The 23,645-nt window shown below is 38.1% G+C and overlaps 2 protein-coding genes across 16 annotated transcripts in view; one reads left to right on the top strand and one right to left on the bottom strand.

Moving 5' to 3' along the window:
• obsl1b (obscurin like cytoskeletal adaptor 1b) overlaps positions 1–10,011 on the top strand; it is a 44,498-nt gene extending 34,487 nt beyond the window's left edge. For all 15 annotated transcript variants that reach the window (XM_017303297.1, XM_008404266.2, XM_017303294.1 and 12 more), the window contains 7 exons: positions 1,861–1,973; positions 3,479–3,632; positions 4,419–4,580; positions 4,664–4,768; positions 5,431–5,697; positions 7,023–7,292; positions 9,786–10,011. In XM_017303297.1, coding sequence (XP_017158786.1) covers positions 1,861–1,973; positions 3,479–3,632; positions 4,419–4,580; positions 4,664–4,768; positions 5,431–5,697; positions 7,023–7,292; positions 9,786–9,796 — 1,082 coding nt within the window. In that variant the 3' untranslated portion in view covers positions 9,797–10,011. The remainder of the gene's footprint in view (positions 1–1,860; positions 1,974–3,478; positions 3,633–4,418; positions 4,581–4,663; positions 4,769–5,430; positions 5,698–7,022; positions 7,293–9,785) is intronic.
• Positions 10,012–11,499: 1,488 nt separating this feature from the next.
• Positions 11,500–22,521, bottom strand: LOC103461890 (uncharacterized). The gene is made up of 6 exons (XM_008404280.2): positions 19,971–22,521; positions 18,666–18,767; positions 15,298–15,354; positions 13,757–13,849; positions 12,365–12,550; positions 11,500–12,289 (listed from the first exon to the last, which is right to left on the bottom strand). Exons 1-6 carry the CDS (start codon positions 22,320–22,322, stop codon positions 12,161–12,163), a joined length of 2,919 nt encoding a protein of 972 aa, XP_008402502.1. The 5' UTR covers positions 22,323–22,521; the 3' UTR covers positions 11,500–12,160.
• Between the last annotated feature and the right edge of the window lie 1,124 nt (positions 22,522–23,645).

The raw sequence follows: 23,645 nt of genomic DNA, 5'->3' as shown, positions 1-23,645 counted from the left end.
ACCACCAGGGGGCTCTTTAGCAGGAAGTGTGTCCTGTAAACTGWGGGTGTTTTGTTTTGCATGGCGCATTGCTGCCAYCTGTTGGACTTTTAGGGAACTGCTTGATTTTTATGTTATTTAATCAGTACGGCTGTTTGCTAGCGGTAGAGCAGATGAACACGTGTTTCTTATGAACGTTGCATTTCAGGTCGAATTCTTCGAAGCCTGTAAGTAGCAGCTTATACTTTAAAACGAGCCTTTATGTTAACATATGAGGAATTCATATGTAAGTTACTTTCCCTCAATAGAATATATTAGTCAGTCCCAGTGACCGTTTCACTAACGGTTTTTGCCCATGTGCTTTCTGGGTAAAAATCAATCGAGAAACGCCCCCCCTCCCCCCACCTCAACAATTTCCGGCAGCGCAGGTGATAAACGTGTAACACTTTTTCTGTTACAAACTGACTCCGGCCCCCCACCAGAGAAGGGAAAAGTTATGTAGCCCTCACAGGAAAAAGTTTGGGAACCCCTGATTTAAATAAACAGAAATGTGACTTTTCTAGCTTCTTGAAGGTATTTCTGGTCATGGGTCTGGAGTTTGTTTTCTTTAAAAGGGCAGTATTCAGTCTTTGTACCATTTTATAGCACAATCAAGTCAATTCAGAAAATGCTCTTAAAAAATTTTACTTTGATATTTATCGCCTTGAAATTGGGTCTCTGTTTCTTTAAAACTTCCTGTTCTTTCTGAATCTCCGCCTCCAGGAAGTGGCTCCTCTATTAACCCTTTAACAATGTTTTTACCAGCCTTGTTCTGAGAAGTAGCTCCTATAATGAGCTCAGCAGGTGTTTGCTAATTGCTGCTGGCTAGTCTGAAGGAGCTGAGAGGGGGAGGAGCTAAAATCTGTGAATACTTGAGACAGAGAACAGATTATAGCTGCCTTTTTTATTAGTTCAAACCAGAAGCTAACATCCTTGGTCTTCCTCATGTCCAATATTCTACCTTCAGCCAATCAGCAGCCAGGATTGGCTGCTTTTCAAACACCAGCCAATGGCCGGCCCTGTAGCATTGCTGCTAGGTATTTCAGCTAACCAATCAACTTTTTAAGAGCATTTTAAACATGTTCTACAAAAATATCCACAATTAGGTATATTTTCCATGAAACTAATTAAAAAAGACTTTATGGAGAAAGTCAGAATGCAACAAATAAAGATGCAAACATTAAGTTGTTTTGTTATAAAATGGTCCTTATGGTGTTTTTAGTTGATGCATCCAGTTCCTGGCTTCCTCATACCTTACCTGCAGAGCCGTTTCACACCTGTCAACATGACGACCGACCTCATTTAAAGCCACAAAGCGACCTCTGTCTGCCTCATCAGCTGGGAAAGCCTCTGTGTCTGATGACCTTTACCCTTCAGCTGACTGTCGGATGCTCCAGAAACTGCCTGTGATGTGACCTCTGGTCATGTTCCAGGCATAATCGCAGTCTTACGTGTCCGTCAATACAGGATTATGTCCAAGTCAACCCGTCGCTTTGTGTTTTTGTCATTTGTACAATACGTATGACGAACCAAATAATTGAACTGTAATCGTTTGGCTGCGACCACAGATGGCAGCTGCAGTTGTGGCCAAATGGCAGCTGTTACAGGGAGTGGCGCCCTGCTGCCGCCGCCGCCTTCATCCAGGCTCACGTTACAAAGAAAATAACCTCCAACGGTCCAAAGAAACGCTTCGGCTCGACGCCGCCGTTCACTCGGGTCGATCTGTTCTCACTCCGTACGCGACACATGCTGAGGATCAGCCCAGAAACGCCACATAGATCAGTTAATATAAATATATAAATATGTTTTTGTTGTTTTAATAAGTGATTTTTTCTTCTCCAGAGCCTCCAGTGACCGTCATCAGGAAGCTGGAAAACCAGAAAGTTCCTGACGGGTCGGTCATCTCCTTCGACTGTGAGCTGTCCAGACACAACGTTGACGCCAAGTGGATGAAGGTCGAGCTTTTCTCTTGATTTTCCCTTCAGAAAACACACACACACACACACACACACACACACACACACACACACACATATATATATATATATATATATATATATATATATATATATATATATATATATATATATATATATATATATATATATATATATTTCATTTTTATTTTTGTATGAATTTTGAAAATTCAGTATAATATCCAAATACCTTTGTTTTTCTCATTGAGACTCAATTACATAATTTGGAATAAAGTTGATTTTAAATTAGTTAAAAAGTTATAAAAATGTACAATTTTATGCTAAGTTAACTTGATTGATGATGGTTAAACTTTAAAAAAAAACTCTTCATTTTTTATTTTAATAACATTTAAAGGCAGTTAAGCCTTTGAAAACTGACTAAGTAAAAAAAAAAAAAGAGCCTGAGTGGAAGAAATACAACTCTGAATTTTTACAGTACTTTTGGTTCAGTAAATGGTTTGTTTTCTGCAAAACGTTTAGGAAATTTAAAGAAACAAATTAAATTCAATTGTCTGAATCAAAAGTCTGCAATATTTTTAAAGCTGTTTAAAGTTGCAAAAAGATACTTAATAGTGAAACTTGTTGTCATTTTTAAAGATCTGCTATGTTTTTATATTAAAATAATTCAAAACAAAGACATCAAGCATCAAATTTAGCAAAAAGAGGACGGATCTTTTCTTACTGTGGGATGAAGAATTATGTAAAAACTTAAAAAGCAAACAGAAACCGACCTACTAGGACTTTTAGTGTCATTCTCTGTGGAAGTTCAATGCAGAAATAAACTGAAAAAAACATTAAAAACTTGTTATTTTGTCTAAGAAACATTATTTCATCTTTGTTCTGGATCAGTGGTGTCCAAACCTTTTACCTCAAAATATGTCAAATTGATATTTCAAAGTCTTTTAATTAAAAATTGAAGCAGAAAAAGCTAGATGTTTAATTTTTATCTGCACAATATTTTAATAAAATGAAGAATCTTGATTAAAAAAAGAAACTTGTTGTAAATCTGAGACTTGTTTAACAACTCTATCTTAAATATTTGTTTTTTCTTTTATCTCTGGATTTTTTTGTGTTTATTCTCAGCAACAAGATTCACTAAAAGTCTGTGGTTTTGTTTATTATTAAATAATTATGAGACTGTAATTTTTTACCTTTTTTTAAATTTCACTGAAAGACTTTTAAAAAACTGCATCACCCTTCAATCCTGAGCTGTAAAAATACATTTGTGAAAACCTTTGTATTGTGGTGAAGGACCAAACAAAATCACTTTGAGGGCCACAAATGGCCCACGCGCCGCACGTTGGAAACCCCTGCTTTAGAGCTATTTGAGCAAATGAAGAAACTGCTGAACTATCTTATCCTTTGCAAATAAATGTTGACTAAAAGGAGAATAAATATCTGCTCTGCAGTCGTCCATTAAACTGTTTCCTGTGGAATAATAAACAACTGAACAGGAAGTTTAACCGTTTTTATTTTTCTTTCAGGACGGGGTTGAGGTGAAGCCCTGCAAAGACGTGCGTATTTATGCGATGGGAAGGAAGCGCTTCCTGCAGATCATGAAATGCAGCGCGGCCGACTCCGGCTTGTACGCCTGCGACGCTGGTGATGCTGCCACTTCCTGCGCAGTGGAGGTTTACGGTAATGCACCGTTAAAAACCTGCATTTTGTAAAAACGTGATTGTTCAACAGGATGAATTGGCTCCATTTAAACTTTGTGAAGATATGTGAGATTATTTTATTGTTGAAAAAGATACAAGATCATGTAAAATTCTCCTTTATTAGCTCCTGTAGTAAATAAGATGTAATATCTGTTGTGTAGCACAGCACTGCCCTCTGTTGGCATCTGCCAAGTATTACACTTTATATGTTTTTATAACTACAAATAAAAACATATTTAAAAAAATTTGAAAATGTTAGAAATGAATTTTTAGTGGAAATTTCTAAAATTTTCACGAAAATTTTAGTGGAAATTTTTCAAAACTGATGTGAATTTTGAACATTTTTCCCCAAAACTTTGTGTTTCTCATCGTTTATAATAAATCTGTAAAAAAAAAAACAACCTGCGTTTATGACTCTGCCTGTTGAATAAACCAATGAACCACATGATAAATTAATTTCTATTTGCATTATTATTATTTTTTTCTCTTTCTACCAAAACCTGGATGACAAAAGTCGTTTTTTGAAGGACAGGAATTTAATAATGAATGTTTTTGTTTATTTCGGATACTTGACACGTCGTCCAGTTAAATCCAGGGTTAAATGTTTGTTAGAATCTTAACCTTATTGATGTGAGGATGTCGTTTCCGTTGCGTTGCAGGAAAACGGTCTGGTGCGTCGTGGTAACTAACCTCTGGGACATTCAATCCTCCATCAGATTGTAGTTTTATCACTTAAAAGAGTTTTTGGTGTGATTTGTGTCTGCAGAGCGTGAGCTGCTGGTCCTGCAGGGTCTGGAGGATCTGGACATCCAGGAGGATCAGAACGCCGTGTTCGTTTGTGAGATCTCTGTGGAAGACGTTCCAGGCGAGTGGTACAAAAACGGCGAGCGGATCCAACCGACCAGCACCGTCAAGATCCGGCAGGAAGGTCAGCATTAAAGCTGCCGCTGCTGCCTTTGGAGGTTGAACTGGAAGTAAACGCTGGATGACATCATTTTTGACTTCTTTCAGGAACAAAACATTTTCTCCTCATGTGTAACGTGCGATCTGAAGACTCCGGGGAAATCAAGTTTGTTGCCCGAAACGCAGAATCTGTTGCTTACCTGGAGGTGGAAGGTAAGAAATTCAACTTTAATCAAAACTAACAGAGACGTTGATTATTCAGTCTGATTATTAATTAGTGGCTATAATCTGACTGACTCACCTCTTGTTCTTAAACACAATGGTTTCATTAGGCCAGGGGTGTCCAAAGTGTGGCCTGAGGGCCATTTGTGGCCCCTTGGATACATTTTTTTGCGGCCCTGACTGCAATTCAGAAATAAAACAAACGTGACACTCCAACACTGTCATTTTTTTTAGTTTGAGATTTTCTGTGGCAAGTTTATATCGTCTTAAAATGCAAACCTAGAGATTTTTTCTTTACTCAGCTTGTTTTTTCATTTTTTATCTCATAATTTGTCGCGTCACAAACGTCCCTCAAAAACAGTCTGTAGAAGAAAATTATTATTTTTGTTCCTGGGATTAATTAAAAACATCTTTTTGGATTTTAAAAATTGGAAACAGTTTTTTTTTTTTTGTCTACAACAGCAAAAATAATTTGTGATTCGTCCTTGTCTCCATCCCACAGCACCAGTGGGAGAAAAGGAGCAAATTTATCACGTTGTGATCTTTATATCCATTGACATTTTACACATTTTTATGTAGACATGTTTCTCTGAAACATCAGAAATGGAACACTGCATCCTTTTTTCTTAAATTTGACACCATTTGTGCTCCAGAGCTCCCGGTGAACATCGTGAAACCKCTGCAGGACACGAGCGCCCTGGAGAAGAGCCGCGTCGTCCTGGACTGCACCGTGTCCAACCCCAGGTGCAGCATCCGCTGGTACAAAGGCAGCAACGTCATCCTGCCCTCCGAACGCTTCGAGATCTGCAGCGAAGGCTGCTACCGCAAACTGATCATCCAGCAGGTGGCGCTGGAGGACGACGGCACCTACAGCGTGCAGGTCGGAGACTACACCTGCTCCGCCAAGCTGAGCGTGGAAGGTAAACGATTCAGCCTGCAGCGCCGGTTTATGTTTTGGAGACAAAGGGTTTAACTGCAACGCTAAGGCACTCAGATGTTAAAACACTAAGACAATTCATGTCCTTATGTTACTTTTAAATCTTTTATGTTTAATATAAARTTTATTAAGTGCAGGATCGCGTCTTACAAAACTATTTGCTCAGCACAGTCGTTCTCAAACTGAGGTCTGCTGCTGCTGCTGCGTGAAAACGACAGTTCATTTACCGCGACAGTTAGCTTACCGAAGGATTGTGCTTAAAAATATTAATGACAAAGTGGCAGCTGGAAAGAAACGCTGGTGATACCAGTGGAAAGAAAATGATTGGAGGAAATCAGGTCTCAGTTTCTCCTGTTGAGCTGCAGAACTTTAGTTTTTAAACCCGTATCATCCATAGCAGGCAGCAGATCTAAGTTCTGCTGACATGATGTGACGAGTCGCCGCGCTGCGCCGAACCGCTCTGAGCCGAAACCGCTCTGCTCCGAACCGCTCTGCTCCGAACCGCTCTGCGCCGAACCGCTCTGAGCCGAAACCGCTCTGCGCCGAACCGCTCTGCGCCGCGCCGAACCGCTCTGCGCCGCGCCCCACGCCGCGCCGTGTCCCACACCGCGCCCCACGCTGACCAACTGCATCTTAACATGAATATTAATGTCGCACTGAAAGAAAATTTTTGTTTCTACCAAAGAAACTCAAGTCTATTTTTCTTTTATTATGTTTCTAAATAACAAATAACCTTAATATTTGTACTAAAGAAGAACGTCTTTTTTTATTTGCATGTTTTTATCATTAGAAATCTTAGAATCCGTAAATAACTAAAAACGCTCCGACCGTCGTCTCCATGACTACGGCCTTCCTGGGTTTCCTTCTGTTTGATGAGAAACCGATTCGGTTAAAAATAATAAAGTAAACCTAACATTATCATCAAACATTTCTATTTTTGACTGAATTTCTTAAAATTATATTTACAATCCACATAACTTTAAAACTAATTTGCTGTTTAGTTCATTTTATTGTATATATTATTATGTTTTATTAAAAATCCCCTGGACTTTGGATGCGGTTTTAAAGCAGAAAAGCTGCTTACTTGACGCGCCGCGTTTCTAAATGATATGAAACCGCCATGTTTAAATTTGATGTCTGATGTCATCATTTACAGATTATTGTCCCAGTAGTTTTTGGTTTTCGTTGGTTGGAATCAGTCAGATTTGCTCTTAGTTGTCAAACTGTCTGAAAATCTGCCCGTCGTCTGAAAGGAAACTGTTTTCTCGTGTTTCTCGGTGATTGCCGTCTCGCTCCTCCGTTCACCAGCCCAGTCTGAGCTGATGGTGCGGGAGCTGAGCGACGTGGCGGTGTCGGCGCCGGACGACGCCTGCTTCGAGTGCGAGGTGTCGGCGCCGGCGGCCCGCGCCCCGGCGTGGAGCCTGAACGGCGAGCCGCTGCAGCCCAGCCCGCGGGTCCGCCTGGAGAACATGGGGACGGTCCACAGGCTGACGCTGCGGCAGACCGCGGCCGACATGAGCGGCCTGGTGGAGTTCACATCCGGGAAAGCCAGAAGTCAAGCTCAGCTCCGAGTGGCAGGTAGGAACAACTAATTACACTGCAAAAACACAAAATCTCACCAAGTAATTATTGCAGTTTCTACAGAAAATACTTTTATACACTTCAAATGGGACAAAACTAACTTAAAAGTGATTTTTTAGCAAATTATTAGAGCTTGGTTTAACTAAATAATTCCATAATATTGATGAGTACTGGCATCAATAACTTAGAAAGACTTTTTGTTTTTGCAGTGTACAGAAATGGCTGCTTTACAAACGTCAGCTAATCTAAATTTAGTTAACAAAAACAAATTAAACTAAAATAAATGCTTTGAAACTGGAAAAAAAAAGTTTTAAAACTTAAAAAAATCTTTTTTTAACAAACTTTTTGGCTCTGATTTAGCTCCATATTTGAGCCTAAGTATCAGAGTCTATAGAAGTTCTTATATGCTTTAAAATATTTTGAGGCTTTTACAACAGAAAATCCAGAAACTGTTGAACCTCAAGCAGGAAAATGAAGGACGGGAGAGTCAGTTCTCCTGTTGGCCAGCAGGTGTCAGCAGAGCCACACAGTGAGTCCAGTTTACCCAGAAATACCTGCAGATTCTCTAAATCAGGAAGTTTCTGCATATTTAGAGAACAAAATAATCCTCCAGGTAACGCTAATTTAATATGATACTGAAAAACTGGCATTTCGTTTTATAGATCTATATGTTACCTGATTTAATTAGATAACTTTTAGTTTAAAAACTAAAAGTCTGGCTGCTTTTGAAAGAGATTTAGATTCAATTATAAATTATTTAAAACTGTTATGAATTAAAACTTTATCAGGCCAAAACCTGGCAGTAAACTTTTTGAAAAAAAATGTATTAAGAGTATTTTTCCTAAGCTTTCCTTTTACTGCAGTCATTTTATTATGAAGCATTTCTGCTCTGACTGGAGTAAATTTCTGGATTTTCAACCCACTGAATGAAAAACATTTAACCACAAAAAAAAAAAAACAGAACATCAGTTTGAGAAGAAAAGATTTAGAAAAAAGTTTAATTTTTTTGGCTTGATTTTGTTATCTGAATGAATTATTTTCCTTGTGATCTTTAAAATAGAAAATGTTGATTTAACTTTGTATTTTGGTCCGTCTGTGTTTTTAAACATCGAATGATTGTTTTGATTAGTTACTCAGTAACTGCCGCCTCTTTTTTACAATTGATTAATTTCTTGGATACTTTTCACTGTTATTTCTTAACAAATAAAAATTCGCCTGACGGCTGTTTTTATTTTTGAAAGAAATTGATTTGGAAAATTTTATTACATGAATTATGCGATTTAGATGAATTATTTTAATTTTGATTCTTAAAATACAAAATTTCTTCTTAACTTTGTATTTTGGTCCGTCTGATGATGCAAATATTAAATGATTGATAATTTGATCAGTTCTTCAGTCACCTTTTTACCTACTTTTTACTTGAGTAAAACTAAGCTAAAGTAGTTCTACTCTTATAATTTTTAATGACAATAAAAGTTTGGTAGAAAAATTAAGATGCTTTCCTCTGCAATATTCAACCTGAACCACTAGGGGGCGGTAATAACAAAGCTTTCAGTTCCTTCCGCATCTCAATTTGGAAAAACGAAGGAAAAAGTTGTCAAAATGTCCAGAATTATCAGCTGAAAATGTGAATAAAAATGCAGAGAAGTGATTTGTGTGTGTGTGTGTGTGTGTGTGTGTGTGGGTGTGTGTGTGTGTGTGTGTGTGTCAGTGAATAGGTGAAACGGTTGGGCACCCCGGGGTGCCACGTTCTGTAAATAATGTAAGGTGTTTATGATCCGACTCTATCAGTGGGTATGTAGGTCAGGCACCAACAAGCTGCTGGTGATTATTTTTAGTTTTATTATGACGCCTCAGATTAAACAGAGTTCAATCATCTGACCCAGATACTGAACCACAGACGCACTAACGAGTTTATTCAATATTAAAATTCACGGTTCCCCACAAAAACTGACTCAAGTTTACTAAACAGAAAACAGTTCAGCTTCGCTACTTAAGACAAAATATAATCTAGAAACATTTACATTTTTGTCAAAAATTAAATGTTTTAACTGATTTTTAAAGTTTTAAACTCATTTACAAAAATAAAAGCTTTCCACTTTACAAATTATCCATACAAGTCCTGCTGTCTTATGTTTGTAAAGTCAAATAACTTAAATTTTAAGTTTAAATATAGAACATATTCTCTTAAATCGCAATCAAGATTGACAAATTGCTGTGTGATCTGATTGAATTCATTATTTTCTATTCATTTTATTTCTGTCTTTTTTTCTACTGTATTTATTTTACCTCAGTTTGTCTGCAGGTTAAAATCTGTTAACTTCTGTACAACATACTTGGTCGTATTTACTAATAATTAATAAAAATACATTTGAAAGAAATCAGGACAAAAAAACAGGATAGTAAAGATTAATTACTAATTTCTTTGTACTTTGGTTTTGCAGCAGCTTTACTTTAAAAATGTTAAATTTCTTTGTTTTGTTTTCACAGGAAATCCCTGAAACTCCCAACCTGCAGTCCCCTGACGCTTCAATAATGTATAAATATTTTATTTTGTCTCTTTGAAAGCAGCTTAAACTACCTTACTGTCTCCTGAAACCTGCTTTAATTCAAACTGTGTCTGTTGTTGTGTTGTAAATAATGTTGAAGTGATTTGACTGGACCTGGTTTGTTAAAGCTGTTACTGTCAATAAACAGCGAGATGATTCAGAAACTATTTACGGTTTGGGTCAACCGATCCTGTTCCGGTGTTTAAGTTTTAAAATCTACACACTGAATCCCTGAAAACAGAATTTGAAATAAAAATGTTTGTTATTTTAAACTGCAGCAGACAAATTAACAGACAAGAAAACAGTTATAAAGAGTCAAGCTAACAGCTACTGAGCGCTAAGCTAATAGCTACTGAGCGCTAACAGCTACTTAATGTAAAGCCAACAGGTAACTCAGCATTAAGCTAACAGATTTGTTTTTGTAGGAATGGTGGCGAGGGAGGAGGAGCATCATTTAGAAGATAATTGTATTAAAATATTGCTGTACAAAAACAAAGTCATGCTAATAACAGGATAGCCGCTAATTGCTATCCAGAGTCAAACAATGAAAACTGCAAAACAAAAATTGAAGAAATAAAGTCAGATGTACCTTTTTATCAATTTGGCGACACAGATTAGATGGATAACTTCCTGTACGGCTAACTGCTAATGTGGCTATGCTAACGCTAATGCTCATATAGCATTAGCTATATGAGCATTAGCTCATATAGCTATATGAGCTATATTATAGCTCATATAGCTAATGCTCATATAGCATTAGCTATATGAGCATTAGCTCATGAGCATTATAGCTCATATAGCATTAGCTATATGAGCTATAATATAGCTCATATAGCGATGGTGATGGATTAGCTGGATCAACTAATCCATCACCATCGCTGCAGCCGAACCAACAGGCTTCTGCCGCTTTCTGCTTCCGGGAAACGAGCAGAGGTTGCAGTCTTTTTTTCTTTATAATATTTAGTTAAATAGCTAAATATTATAGCTAAATAGACATTTAGCTATAATATAGACATTATAGCTAAATGTCTATAAATGTCATATAGACATTTAGCTATATGACATTTTTGTCATATAGCTAAATGACAAAAATGACTTTTTGTCATTTTTGTCAAAATGACAAAAAGTAAACAGTGCAATAATGATGACATGGAAAGATACTCGTAATAGATTCCATTTTAAAAATGCCTTTTAAATTATTTAAGTTAAAACATTAAATTTTCTCTTTTCAAACCCGTTTGTGTTCATTAGCATAACTCATTTGTCAGTTTCTTCACATCAAAGCAAGCATTTCCTAAATAGTAAAAAAGTATTTTAACATGCAAGTTCTTTGACAGGATGTCACATTTGTTTTTTTTAAACTAAAAACAGTTCAATTACATTTACACAAACTGATTCTAGACTGAGTTAGTTAATCATAAATCAGAAACATCTTCTTTCATAAAATAGCTCAGAGGTTCAAGCGTATTAAACAGCAGCATGTGTGAAGTCGTCAGTATCTTACCTGCTGCAGACAGAAGTGGAGAATCATTGAGAAATGAGAACGCTAACAGCTAACAGCTAATCAAACTGATAGCTAATAAAGCTAAACTGTCACCTTAAAGATTCATTTTTGTTACAATAATCGCTGAATTATTAAAAATCTTCTCTCCTGGGTCAAAGTGGGATTTAGTGGTGTGATTTTCTTAAGCACATGTATTGAACAGGCAATTTAAACAGGGTTTTAGCATAATGAGCATTATTTTTTATTTTCAAGCATTGCACATTTTGTGCATATCTTTTCAAACATCATAAAACATTTTAGTCTCTATATACAAAAGTAACAATCATCAACATTTGTATCCAGATGTATTGAATGTTTAAGGTTTACTTCACGCCTGCAGCTCCCCAGAGTTATTTTTAGTAAGGCGATTACGTCGACGCCTTATTTTCTGTGTGATCGTGTTAATAATTCTGTTGTACAAATGCTACATTATACTGACATTAAAATGAGTAATGGTGGTTCATTTGTCCAGGACTATTTGTAGAGGACTGCGCAACTGTTCACACAATCTAGTTACAAAGGTCACAGCTGTCATGTAACACACACACACACACACTCTGCTCTCCAGTTATCTACAGAGGCTATGGTAAGTCCATGAAGCATTCCGATGATAGCTGGTGGATTTATCCAACACGCTGTGAGATTAAATGCGCGTTGTTGTTGTTTTTTAAAGCGTGGTCCTTGTAGTGGGAAGCGCGATGGAGCCTGCGGCTCGCCAGCCTCCGTGGCCCCGAATCGACAGTCGCTGGTGGCTCTCCGTACCCGAACATCGGTTAACTCGAAGCCTTCTTCTTCCTCAGAATGCCGTAGATGTCGTCCACTTTGCTGAGCCTCTCAAAGAAGGGGATGAGGTCGAGAAGCTCGGTGTCTGACATGTCGTCAAACCAGGACACGACGGGAACCTGGAGGTTTAAAACCGTGATTTTAGTGGGAAATAAAGTTCAGACTTTAGGCATTTAGTCACCGGAGCAGCGTACTGCATTGTCTGGATGGAAGATGTAGGAAGCGGGGGAGTTGTCTATGATGATCACTCTGTTCAGGTCTCTGCCCAAGCGGCTCAGGTCTTTAACGTAGTTCCCTTTGTGGTAAACGCACGCCTCCCGAAAGAGGCGGCTCTGGAAGGCTCCGCCTTTATCCAACAGGTCGGACACAGGATCTGCATACTGGAGGAAACGAGGCAGAAAATGATAGTTTAGCACACCAGAACTCTGGCAGCAGCGCTCAGGTTGATGTCATATTTGCTCATATCCAATGCTTACTTGTTCTTCCCAACGGCTGTGTCACCTGAATACTTTATATATAAAGTCATGTGCTGGTGAGCGAGACTCRCTTTTCTCCACATAAATCTTGGAGCTACAGAGGATTAGCTGCTCTACGGTAATGTAGATGCTGAAACGTTTTTCTGAGGACGCGGATTGTGATGTCACTCTCTCCAAGTCAATCTAGTTAATTCTCTCAATATTTCTGGTTCTAAAATGTGACTTCAAGCTAATGCTAGCTAAGGCCAACCATCCAAGCTAAGTGAGCGGATGTTGATCTGATAAACTTTATGCTCACAAACATCCATGGTTGCACTGATTTGGGTGTTTACTTCCTGTTTGCATTCATATTGATGATACATTTCCTCATATTTGCTGAGCCTTTTTATCCCAAAGCTCACACGTTCCTCCCAACAGCCGTGTCACCTGAATACTTTATACATAAAGCCATGTACTGGTGTGACGGTCTCACTTTTCTCCACATAATCAATCTGTGTTTTACTTCTTTGGAGTTTAGCTGCTGCATGTTAATGTGGATCCTAAACAGGTTTGTCATGTCAGTCAAACTCTATAACTAAATATGTGGTTAGTTATAGCCACATCAAGCTAATGCTACATGTTGCATTAGCAAATGAAATCCTGTCATTTTTTTACTCAGGCATAGGAAACAAATCATTTCCAGCTGAAACCAAGTAGCTGCTCTAATTAAGTGGGTTTTGTTTCAATGTGACATCAACAAATGACAAAAAGTAAAAACAGCTGGAAAATGACTTTGTGCTCACAAACACCCATTGGTGCTTAGTTCCTGGTGAAAGACAGAAGATCTTTGGTGAAATAAACTCTGTACTTTTTCCTCTGGTCCAAATAAGAAACATATTTATTAATAAGTTCCCTGTTAAACAGCCTCTGTGCTGTGAACAGCAACAGTTCATCAATGCTGTCTTTACCACTTCATAATTCAATATTTATATATATGGCTCAAAACTATGATAGTATTTAAGATTTTAAACCTTGAGCTAAACTGTAAAAGCAAAGATGAATTTAGGTGAAAGGTCCTGAGATGTTACAAGCCAGCAGGACAACGACCTAAGAAGATTTAGGGAAGCAAACCTTGGATAAACTCGCGGTGAATAAAACACACTCAAACATTTCTCCCATCCTCTGGAGGAACTCGTCAACATGCGGCCTCTTCAGCACATGAACCTGATGGACACAGAAATGTAAGAGTCACTGGAAACAAACTCAACTGTAGAAGGAAGATAAAGTTGTAATTTTATAGAAATTGTGTTATTCTTCTAAATGAATTTCCTTATTTAACTGTAAGATGCTGGCAGCCATGTTTCTGAACCAAGTCATCCAGAATAGGCTTTCCCCACTTTTACAAGCCGATCCTGGAGTACTTGAAACAGACCCAGGCCTTTAAAAGTACCACTACTTCAACAGATTTAAACTGTTTCAGTAAAAAAAAATACCCAAGAAAGTACTCAAGAGTACAAACGTATTCGGTGTTGAGGCTACCCAGCTTTAACTGGTAAAAACAATCATATGGTATTTAAAAATGGCAAAATGTAAAGTTATATGCAAAATCAAAATTAATATAATTATAAAATAACAAAAATCAGGCATAATAATTTTTTTACAAATCAGTTCCTTTTCCAACTTATAAAATTTTAACAAACTGTAGGTGTGTTTGGTGAATTTTTGGTCAAAACAAGATTTTTCTTCATTAAAGCTGCTGTATTTCATTTTTATAAAAAATATTCTGTTTTCATATTTGCTGAAACTGTCACCCTGTGCAGAATGAGAGAATCTAGAAACAACCAATCAGAGCCAGGAGGCGGGTCTTACCGCTGTAAATCATCTCTGTGTGATGATTTCTTTCTGCTAGGCTGCAGCTAGAATGCTAATGCTAGTTAGCATAGCCACAGATGATGGCAGATAAGCAGATTTCCTTTAACGGTAAGCCATCTCTCCACCATCAACACGTTTAGTAGCAAATATATGAGCATGATTGACAGCGCTAAGACCTGCCTCCTGGCTCTGATTGGTTGTTTTGGTGCATTTCTTCAGTAGCAGCTCTGGGAGATCGACGTTTTCACAGATTATCTGTCTCATATTAAACATGGCAACAGTTTTAACAAAGATGTAAAAAATATATATATTTTAAAAGTGAAGTTAATCACAGTTAGTATCCAGAAAAAATAAAAAGCATTCACTGAAGTAATTTTTCATTACTCAGGTAACTAGTTGCTACCCAAAACTTTACAGGTTGAATTTTGTTGTTCTTTGGAAAGTAAAGCCTCAGTCAGCTAGAAGAGCTAATCGCGGCTAGCAGCTATAGCATGTCAGGCTGATCTGGGGATAAGATGTGATACAGATTGAGATTGATGGCGGGTATTTCTGAGAAGCCTAGCAGGCTCTCCTTATTTTATCGGGCCTGAAATAGGAACCTGCAGCCGGGAGCCATCAATATAAAGAGCTTCAGCTCTGCAGGGAGCAGCAGCTTCGRAAGCAGCTGGCAAAGCCACGATTCACCCCATTATTTAGGAAAAGTAGGAGGTTTGCATTCAAATCGGAGCCAAATCAAAATCCATTTTAAGGATTTTTAAACTCAAATTGTTCATCCATAATGAAATGATTYAAGTTCCTACCTGGTGAACAATCCCTTCAATTTCCACTGGAATGATAAAGTCTGCATTGTTCAAAGGCTGTGGAGACAGAAAACAGACAAGAAACATATCAGTTACAACTTTAAAAACCCATTTGAGTCGTRATATTCAATTAGTAAAACATCAGAGATACAAGGAGGCGAAGCTAAAAAAAATAAAATGATTTACTGGGTGAACTCTCAGCATCTGAATTATGCATCTCGGATGTTGAATCACTGGAAGAGGAGCTATATAAGGCGCGGGGCTCGAGTGGCGACGCTGTGATGTAATTTAATTAGTTTGCATATTGGATACCCTGTTAGATCAAGTTCTGCTTTAAATGGTTCGGCAGCAAATTTTCCTAAAAAACATGAAAAACAGACATAAAACAAATTAATACTGAAAGCTGCCAGTCTGAATTAATTAGAAATAGTTAATGTCATAAAAAAAAGTAATAAAAAATAAACTATATTTGGTGTAATACCATTTATTGTTGTGTCATGTTGGCCAAATGTTAAAATATATGAGCCAAATGAAATAGAAGCAAGTAAAAATTACATATTTTGTTCATTTTCTCTAGTAGTTTTAAAATATCAGCAACTATTTTCTTTCTGGCATCACATTTATTATTGTTGTTGAATTACGGTTATGGTTCTGTAACGGTGAAAAGTGTCAACAGTGGGTTATTAAAGACAATCTGCATAAAACCACGTTAACGCTTCTCTACTCAGTTGATAAATTCTTTTCCAAATAAAGTTAATCATTRATGAAACTTGAAGATGTATTTTATAAATGCATCAATCATAATTTCAGACATTATTTAGCCACACATCTAAAACTCYAAGCGATCAGCATGCTGAGGTGAGAGAATCTTCATCAGCGCTGACAGAGAGTGTGCACAGTGCAGCATCAGGTTATTATAACAACTTAAGGTGTGGATGCCACAGGATCAGATGCTTTTCTTTAAGTCATTGCAATTTTCAAAGTCAGAATAATGAGAATAAAAGTCAGAATTTTAAGCTCCAGTGTGATATTTCTGAGTTTTAAAGTCATAAATACAATAATAAAAGTAATAATTATGAGAATAAAAGTCATAAATGTGACTTTTAAAGTCATAAATATGAGTAAAGTTAATTGAAAATAAAATACATTTCTGAATTTTATCATAAATTTGAGTTTTAAAGTCAATTATGAGAATAAAAGTCAACTAAAGTTTTTAAGTCATTTTTCTGTTTTTAAAGTYRTACCTGAAAAATGAAAAGTCTTTCAAAAAGCATAACTTTGATCCTGGTAAATATAACTTTAAAACTTAATTACTAATTGAAAACTCATAATTACGGCTTCCTATTGGACCGTTATTTCATGGCAGAAATGGTCTTCCGTATGCAGAGTCCCTGAGTTTAATGACTATRAYGTTCTCCTTTACGTCTTTTCATCTGAACTGATTTTCAGGATGGTAGAAATCCCGCCARCCAGAGACGCATCGACACGTGAGTCAGGTAGTCGTCATTTCCAACATGGCCGCCGCGGTTCAGCTCASGCTTACCTAACCAGCCTCTGGTTTCTGCAGACAGACGTGTGAACTCCTCTCCACCGGCTCCTCTTAGGAAGGAGCAGCGAAACGGAAACTGATCTACCCGGCAGCGCGAACCAAGAGCTGCACACCGAGCACAACTCATCACTTCCTCTGGTCATTTCACTAGTCAGTAAACATTAACATGTTARTTTTGTCTTATTTAAAATGTTATAAAGTATTTGCAGACTTATTTGTATTTTCTGTAGATAATTTTACAATTTTTCTTACACACTGCAAAAACAAAAGTATTTTTGGTCCATTTTCTTATGACACTTCATAAAATACAAAACTAATTTGCAAGATATGGGATCTTGATTTAATAACTTCTTACTAATGATTTGAAAATCATTGGCAGATCATTTAATTTAAAATTAGACTTTTTATTTCCTATACATAAAATAATCTGCCAGTGGAACACATTTTTTCATTTATTTTAGTTTTCTAATATTTCATTTTGTTTCAGCTGTATATAGGTAAATGTTAGAGATTTTTTGGTATAATCATTTTGTTATTACTTTAGTTCATATTCAGTCTAATGTTCAGTTTAAAGTGTTCTCTTTCTTCTGTGTGACCTGGAGGCCCCATCTGCCTGTTTGTCTTCATGTGAAACAGTTAACTGTGTGTTTCTCAGGCCTTAAATTACGTTTTCACAGGTGCCTCCTTATAAACCGGAATACTCCCTATCTTAGAAACTGCCTGKGTGCAGTAATAAATTATCTCTGTTGTCTTCTTTAGCTATCCTCCCTGTTTCTGCTTGATAATAAAAGACAAGCTGTAACCAAAGKTCTTCAGACGCTCARTGAACGGCTTGGAGGAGCAGYTTGCTGAGTCTTCTCCTTKTGCAAAAGCTTGGTCATAAAATTCATATACGTTGTCTKTGGTTCTTTTAATGAAGGTTCAAAAGGAAAAATACCCATCAGTAAATTTTTAACAGTTTATTTGTTACTTTAACCGATTTCATTCATTTAATTTTGCAGTTTTGCATTTAAATCCATATTTTACGTTTGCGACTCTGGGGACAAATGTTAAGAACTTCTCTCTCAGTGATGTGTGATGAAGCCAATACTGAGTTTTAGTATCAGTTTTATATAAAACATGGAGTTAAGAGAATAATCTTGTCTGCACAGTGACMATCTGTAAGGTCAGCCTGTGACCAGAGGGAGGACGCACGCGCCGCTTACTGCATGATTTACCATGTTAGCATTAGCTTCTTCCGCCCACTGCAGCCACTAAAAGAATCRAAATGTATAAAACACATCCATTTTAATTACCAWTGTAAAAACATGAGGTAATCAGTGGTATTTATGTGTAAAATGTCTCATTCAAATTTAAAGACCAAACTATTTCTGGGAATTTTTGTTGTGAGAAATCAAAGAATCTGAATAGTTTTGTATATTTTTCATCTAAAAAAGGTCAAAAATTAAATATGAGGAAAACCGTACAAATGAAAAAAATGTGTGAATAGAAATGTATTTGTTATGAAAGGCATCAGTTTTAAATGCAGTCAGAAAAGCAGCTGCGATGCAGAGCACATTGGAAATGTTGGTCAGTCTCTGTTTTTCTGTCTGGCAGCGCYAASTTCTTCATCTTAAATGAAACGTTTAGTGGAATCACATGAAGAGCGCCCCGCTGCGTTTGCCTAGGATGTTCAGAGCAACTTATGGCATTCAGCGTAAACGAAACTATTTCAGAATTAACTTTATTGCCAACTAACAGTTCAGAGTCTGTCAATTCCATTGACTGTAATATCTGCTGTCAGCCTGACTGAGAAAGAGGCTCCCGCCGGGCAGCTTACCTTAAATGAACTGTGCACCAGAGTTTCATCCAAATCAATGACGACACAGATCTTAGCTGGATCGTCTGATGCCGACTGGGAGAGCAGTGGTTTCACTGGAACCTGCAGACAAGCAGAGCTTTGGCGCCTGAAGCTCAAACATGGGAAACGGTAAGAGTTTGACTTTGAACATGAAAAGCAGCAACCAAGCCTCCTGATACGGAGTGCCGTTTGTGACGTTACGTAGAGAAAAATTAACAACAATCTTATTAGCTTAACAGAAAAAAAAATTATAGAACATCATCTCGTTTATAATTGTCAGTTTCAAACTAAATATTTTACCTACTTAAATATTTAGTGAATAAGTTAACTAACTCCAGACTAAATACTTAGCTTTAGCTCAGAGCTTATGTTGAGCTATAAGCCGGTAAGCGGACTTTCAAAATAAAAGCTGGCTCTAGGTTTAGTTTGTAAAGCTAAATCTGGTTCAAGCTAAATATTTGGATTTCCACCTAAATATTTACCTTCATGGCAAATATTTAGCTAGTCAACTAGTTTTAAACTATGTGGTTTTCTAAACTAATACTTGGGTTCAAACTAARTATTTGACTTGCTAATTAAATATTTAGCTCAAAACCAAAGATTTAGCTTGCCAACTAGCTTCCCACTATTTGTTTGCCAACTAAATATTTAGTTTCAAACTAAACATTTGACTTGCTAACTACATTATTTTACTTCAAATCAAATATTTAGCTTGCTAATTAAATATTTAGCTTAAAACCAAATATTTAGCTTGCCAACTAGCTTCACACCAAGTATTTAGTTTGAAACTAAATATTTAGTTTCAAACTAAATACTTGGCTTRCTAAATAARTATTTATTTTGAAACTGACGTTTATAAATGACTGAACTTGGTGAAAATAYGACTTTGAAAAATKAACCCTAATTTTTTTCTAAGCTAAATAACCCAAATTATTGCTTYATATTTTGAACTATGCAACTTGAAACGGCTCCCGATGAGCCGTTTCAGGTACTTAACAGCCTTAGATGTGTTGTGGTGTTTCTGTGAGTGGTTACAAGAGACTTGATGCGGCAGCTGCTGCCATGTTGATACAGAATGTCAGTATCACAACATCATATCTTGTCCTTCAACAAGTGCTCAGTGACTCTGGATTCCTCATGCTAAAAACAAACTGGTATGACCAAACAGGTTGTATGTGACCCTAATGACCATGTGGAGCAGGATACCGATGCTGACACTCCGTCTTAAATGACTCTGGGTTTATCAGAGGATCTAAAAAGTAGTAAATATGACACATATTTTACCTGCTGTGTCAGTGGGATGCAGTATTCACATTCACAGTTCTCTACGGATTCATCGTCACTCTGCTCTTCCTCTGAATCCCGGCTTGCTGTGGCCTCATGTTTTGAAGCAACGTTATGAATGACACCCAGATGAGGTGCAAGGTCTGAGATTCCCTGCAGCTCATTTTCAGGTTCTAGACTTTGCTCTTTATGGGTTAATTCAAGGACATTAATTCCTAACACGGTTGATGACTCCTCGACATCCTCCGGTCCTTCATCATCATCAGCTTTTCCATCAGAAGACCTGCTGTCCAGAATAAATCTGGTCAAGGGTTGTGCATCTGAAGACTGAATGCTTCTAATCTGATATGCATAGTAATCCTCAACACCTGCAGGAAAACGCTCTCTGGCTTGCTCTTCGTCGGTGAGTGTCCAATAAGGCTCCATCTCTGAMRACGCAGAGAAGCCATCCGGTTCAGCATCTGGATTCTTATCGTCTTTAAAATCAGAGGTCGTCTCAGTGAGGGGTTTGGACTTAACTTCACCTTCTGAGTCAGTGTCTTCACCAACAGAGTCTTTGTCTTCACAAACATCTCCCTCCACAGAGATTTCTTGGGCACACGGTGCAAACGTGCTCTCCGCTCTGAAGGAGTCCAGGTAGTACTCGGGTTCTTCGTCGTAATCATCAGAAATTTGCCCATCGTATCCCCAGGCTTCATCATCATAATACATTTCATCATCTTCAGAGTCCTGGTAGTACTCTGGATAAAGACCAAATGGCTCATTATCTTCAACTTCATCTTTTGTTGAACTCGATTCTGATTTTAGGGTCCAGTTCTCTAAACCACAAGATCCGGAGTCTCTCTGGTTCAGGTCTTCCTCCTCTGAATCTTCACAACGTTCATCCTTTTCTTGGGTGTTTATTTCAGTTGCTTCTTCAGTACGCACATCTTTCTCCTGTTCTTTGATCGCCTCTGTAGTCTCCTCTTTGTGAGCAGTTTTGATGCTTTGTTTCAGAGCTTCCTGTTCAAGATGGAGGTGATGGTGAACGTCGCCCCCATCAAAACAGGAGATGTAATTCTGCTTTTGTGCAAATGCCTGTCCAGAGCAGTCTGCTCTATCAAATAAATCAAAGTAGTCCTCAATAACTGTGTCAACGGCAGAAGTTTTCTTTTTATCCTCCTCCTCGCTACTCTTCTCGACGCTCGGTTGTTTTTCTGCTTCATTCTCTTCGAAGGATTCCCACTGCATCGGCTCGTCACTTGAATCATCCTGAGCTGCTTTGTCGGATTCCTCGGATGAATCTGAGCAGGGATCAGAAGGAAAACTGTTGTCAAGACAAGTCTTGAAGGATTTTGAGTCGTCGGAGGACAGGTCTTCCTCGGCGCAGGATTCAAAGTTGCCATGTTGACTTGACTCGTCCTCTGAATCGTCTCCATGCAACTCGTCAACATCTTCAGAGGCATCGCCTGTAGAGGTTTGCTCAATGTTTTCCTCTGCTCCGTCACTTTCACAGGGGTCACCAGGTGTGTCCTCTGACAACGTGGACTCTTCATCAGTGACCTCCATCTCGTTATGATCGTAGCTCTCCTCCTCTTCATCACAGTCATTGTCCTGACTTTCATCGTATTCAGAGAAGTTAGCAGCACAAGTTAAAGAGTCCATGGAGTCAGAGATGTTTTGGGTGAAGTTCTGCTCCGAATCCTCAGTTGATCTGTCCTGTTCCGAGTCAGAGTCCTCACACTGATGATCCAGAGGCAGCTTCAGGTTTTCTGTGCACTCGGACACAAAACCAGGCATTTCGGACTCTCCAAAACTGTCAGAGTTCACTTCCGATTCATCTGGCTCATAATCAGAAGAGTCCGACTGTTGATCAGAGGGCTTACATTGCTGAAATAATAGGAGGTGTTCTGGGCAGTGTTCACAGCAAAGGCTACTTTTAGAGGCTAAGCTATGATTAGCACAATGCTCAGAGGACTTGCAAGCTTTAAAACACTCACAGTGTTGAGGACATTCATGATATAGTTGGCTTAACCCTGCACACTCAGTGTCTTCAAGGGCACCGTCCGGTTCAAAATGCCCATTGCTTGAAGAATATTCCTCAAAGCTCTCAGCAGGTCCTTCACAATCCTTGCAGAGTTGAGTCTGCGGTGCATTCATGTTGCAAAAAGGAGGAGGGTCCATTCCTCCGCTGACACTCTGCTCTGTGTATCCCACAAGGGCCTTTATGTCCAGCTCACTTCCCTTTGAAGAGCTGCTCAAACCTGCAACTCCTGTTACTTTAGAAACGACACATTGTCCAGAGAGAATCGCTCCAGCAGGAAGCTCCCCCTCTCCACCAACTTTCCCCTGCTCAGAGTTCTCCAAATACATCGCAAAAGTCACTTCTGAGCCCAGACGATGTGAATCAAGAGTTTTTGCTCCATGCAGAGTCCAAACAGCAGGCACCTTTGGGATCCATTGGGAGAGGAAACTCTCAGAGCTGAGATCACTGCTGGCTCTGGAGAGCAAGAGCAGCAGGAGCGACAGCACTCACGATGACATGACAGGTTGTCACAACCAAAACTGAGACTCGACCCTCCCTTTGCCAGACAGCAAGCAATTTATTTTGGGTGCTTGGAAAGACGTGACAAATAACTTCTGGAATATCAAATCTCTATAAAAGGCTGAAGTAAGGCATAAATCTGAAACTGACACCTGAGAACTTCTTGAGCACTTGATCTTCAGACTGGAGCTGGCTAGAGGCAGGTTGTTTTCCCATCGAAAACTCACTTTAACCAGAAAGAATGCTGMAAGTTAATGTGTATGACAGGGTTAGTGATCCATCATTGCCCAAATGAGCAATCATTCATGTCAATGTTTAGGTCAAATATCCACATCACAGAGAAATCATTGATTTTAAGTTGACTAATTTAATGGTTTTCAAGTATCCGCTGTCTTTCCCGTTACTGGAACTCAGTTCTTGGATATCTGCTCGACTCTCCACCTCTAACATTTGTACCATTTCCATCCTTCTTCTACCTCCCTGATTGATGTCTGGACATGGAGTACTTTTCAACACGGCAGTTCGTTACAGTCCAGGAGACATGCCTTAGGAAACATAAAAAGCTGAGAAACTCATTGAACAAGTGACAACCACGATGATCAACATGCCGTTCGGAAGCAGGAAGACAGAAGAAAACTTATACCAGACGTACAAACGAAAGAAGAGCTTCCATTACACAAAAATGCTTTTCTTTGGCGTTATTTTTGACCAAAGGAGTCTCTGTGTCTGACACTGAAATGACTGAGGAGACAGTTGTGAATGCTTCTGTCACAAGYTGCTCTTCAGGCATAAATATTCAGCTTCACCAAGACATCAAAARTCCAGATTACTTGCTTTATTTTGTTCCAGTCATTCAGTTTCATGTCTAATGAACACACAGACAAGTTTAAAGATATCAAATGGCAAAATATAGGATCACATTTCAGTCCCAAAATAGTCAAATGAGGAATGGATCAGCTGCATTTCACATGTAGAAGTTTGAAAATGAAGAATTTGCTTTAAAAAATCCTTTCTCTAAACCTGGTGTGACACTTAACATTTACCATTTAGCTTGTATTTKTCTATTTTTAGTAGATGTAAACAATATTCACCCATCTCAAGATACTTGAAGAATTCTTGACATTTTATAACCAAAACTTCAACACAAATGT

Source organism: Poecilia reticulata, linkage group LG2, assembly GCF_000633615.1.
Source record: "Poecilia reticulata strain Guanapo linkage group LG2, Guppy_female_1.0+MT, whole genome shotgun sequence".
Classification (NCBI taxonomy): Eukaryota; Metazoa; Chordata; class Actinopteri; order Cyprinodontiformes; family Poeciliidae; genus Poecilia; species Poecilia reticulata.
The sequence above is the reverse complement of the archived record's forward strand: the minus strand, read 5'-3'. Positions and strand labels throughout refer to the sequence as shown.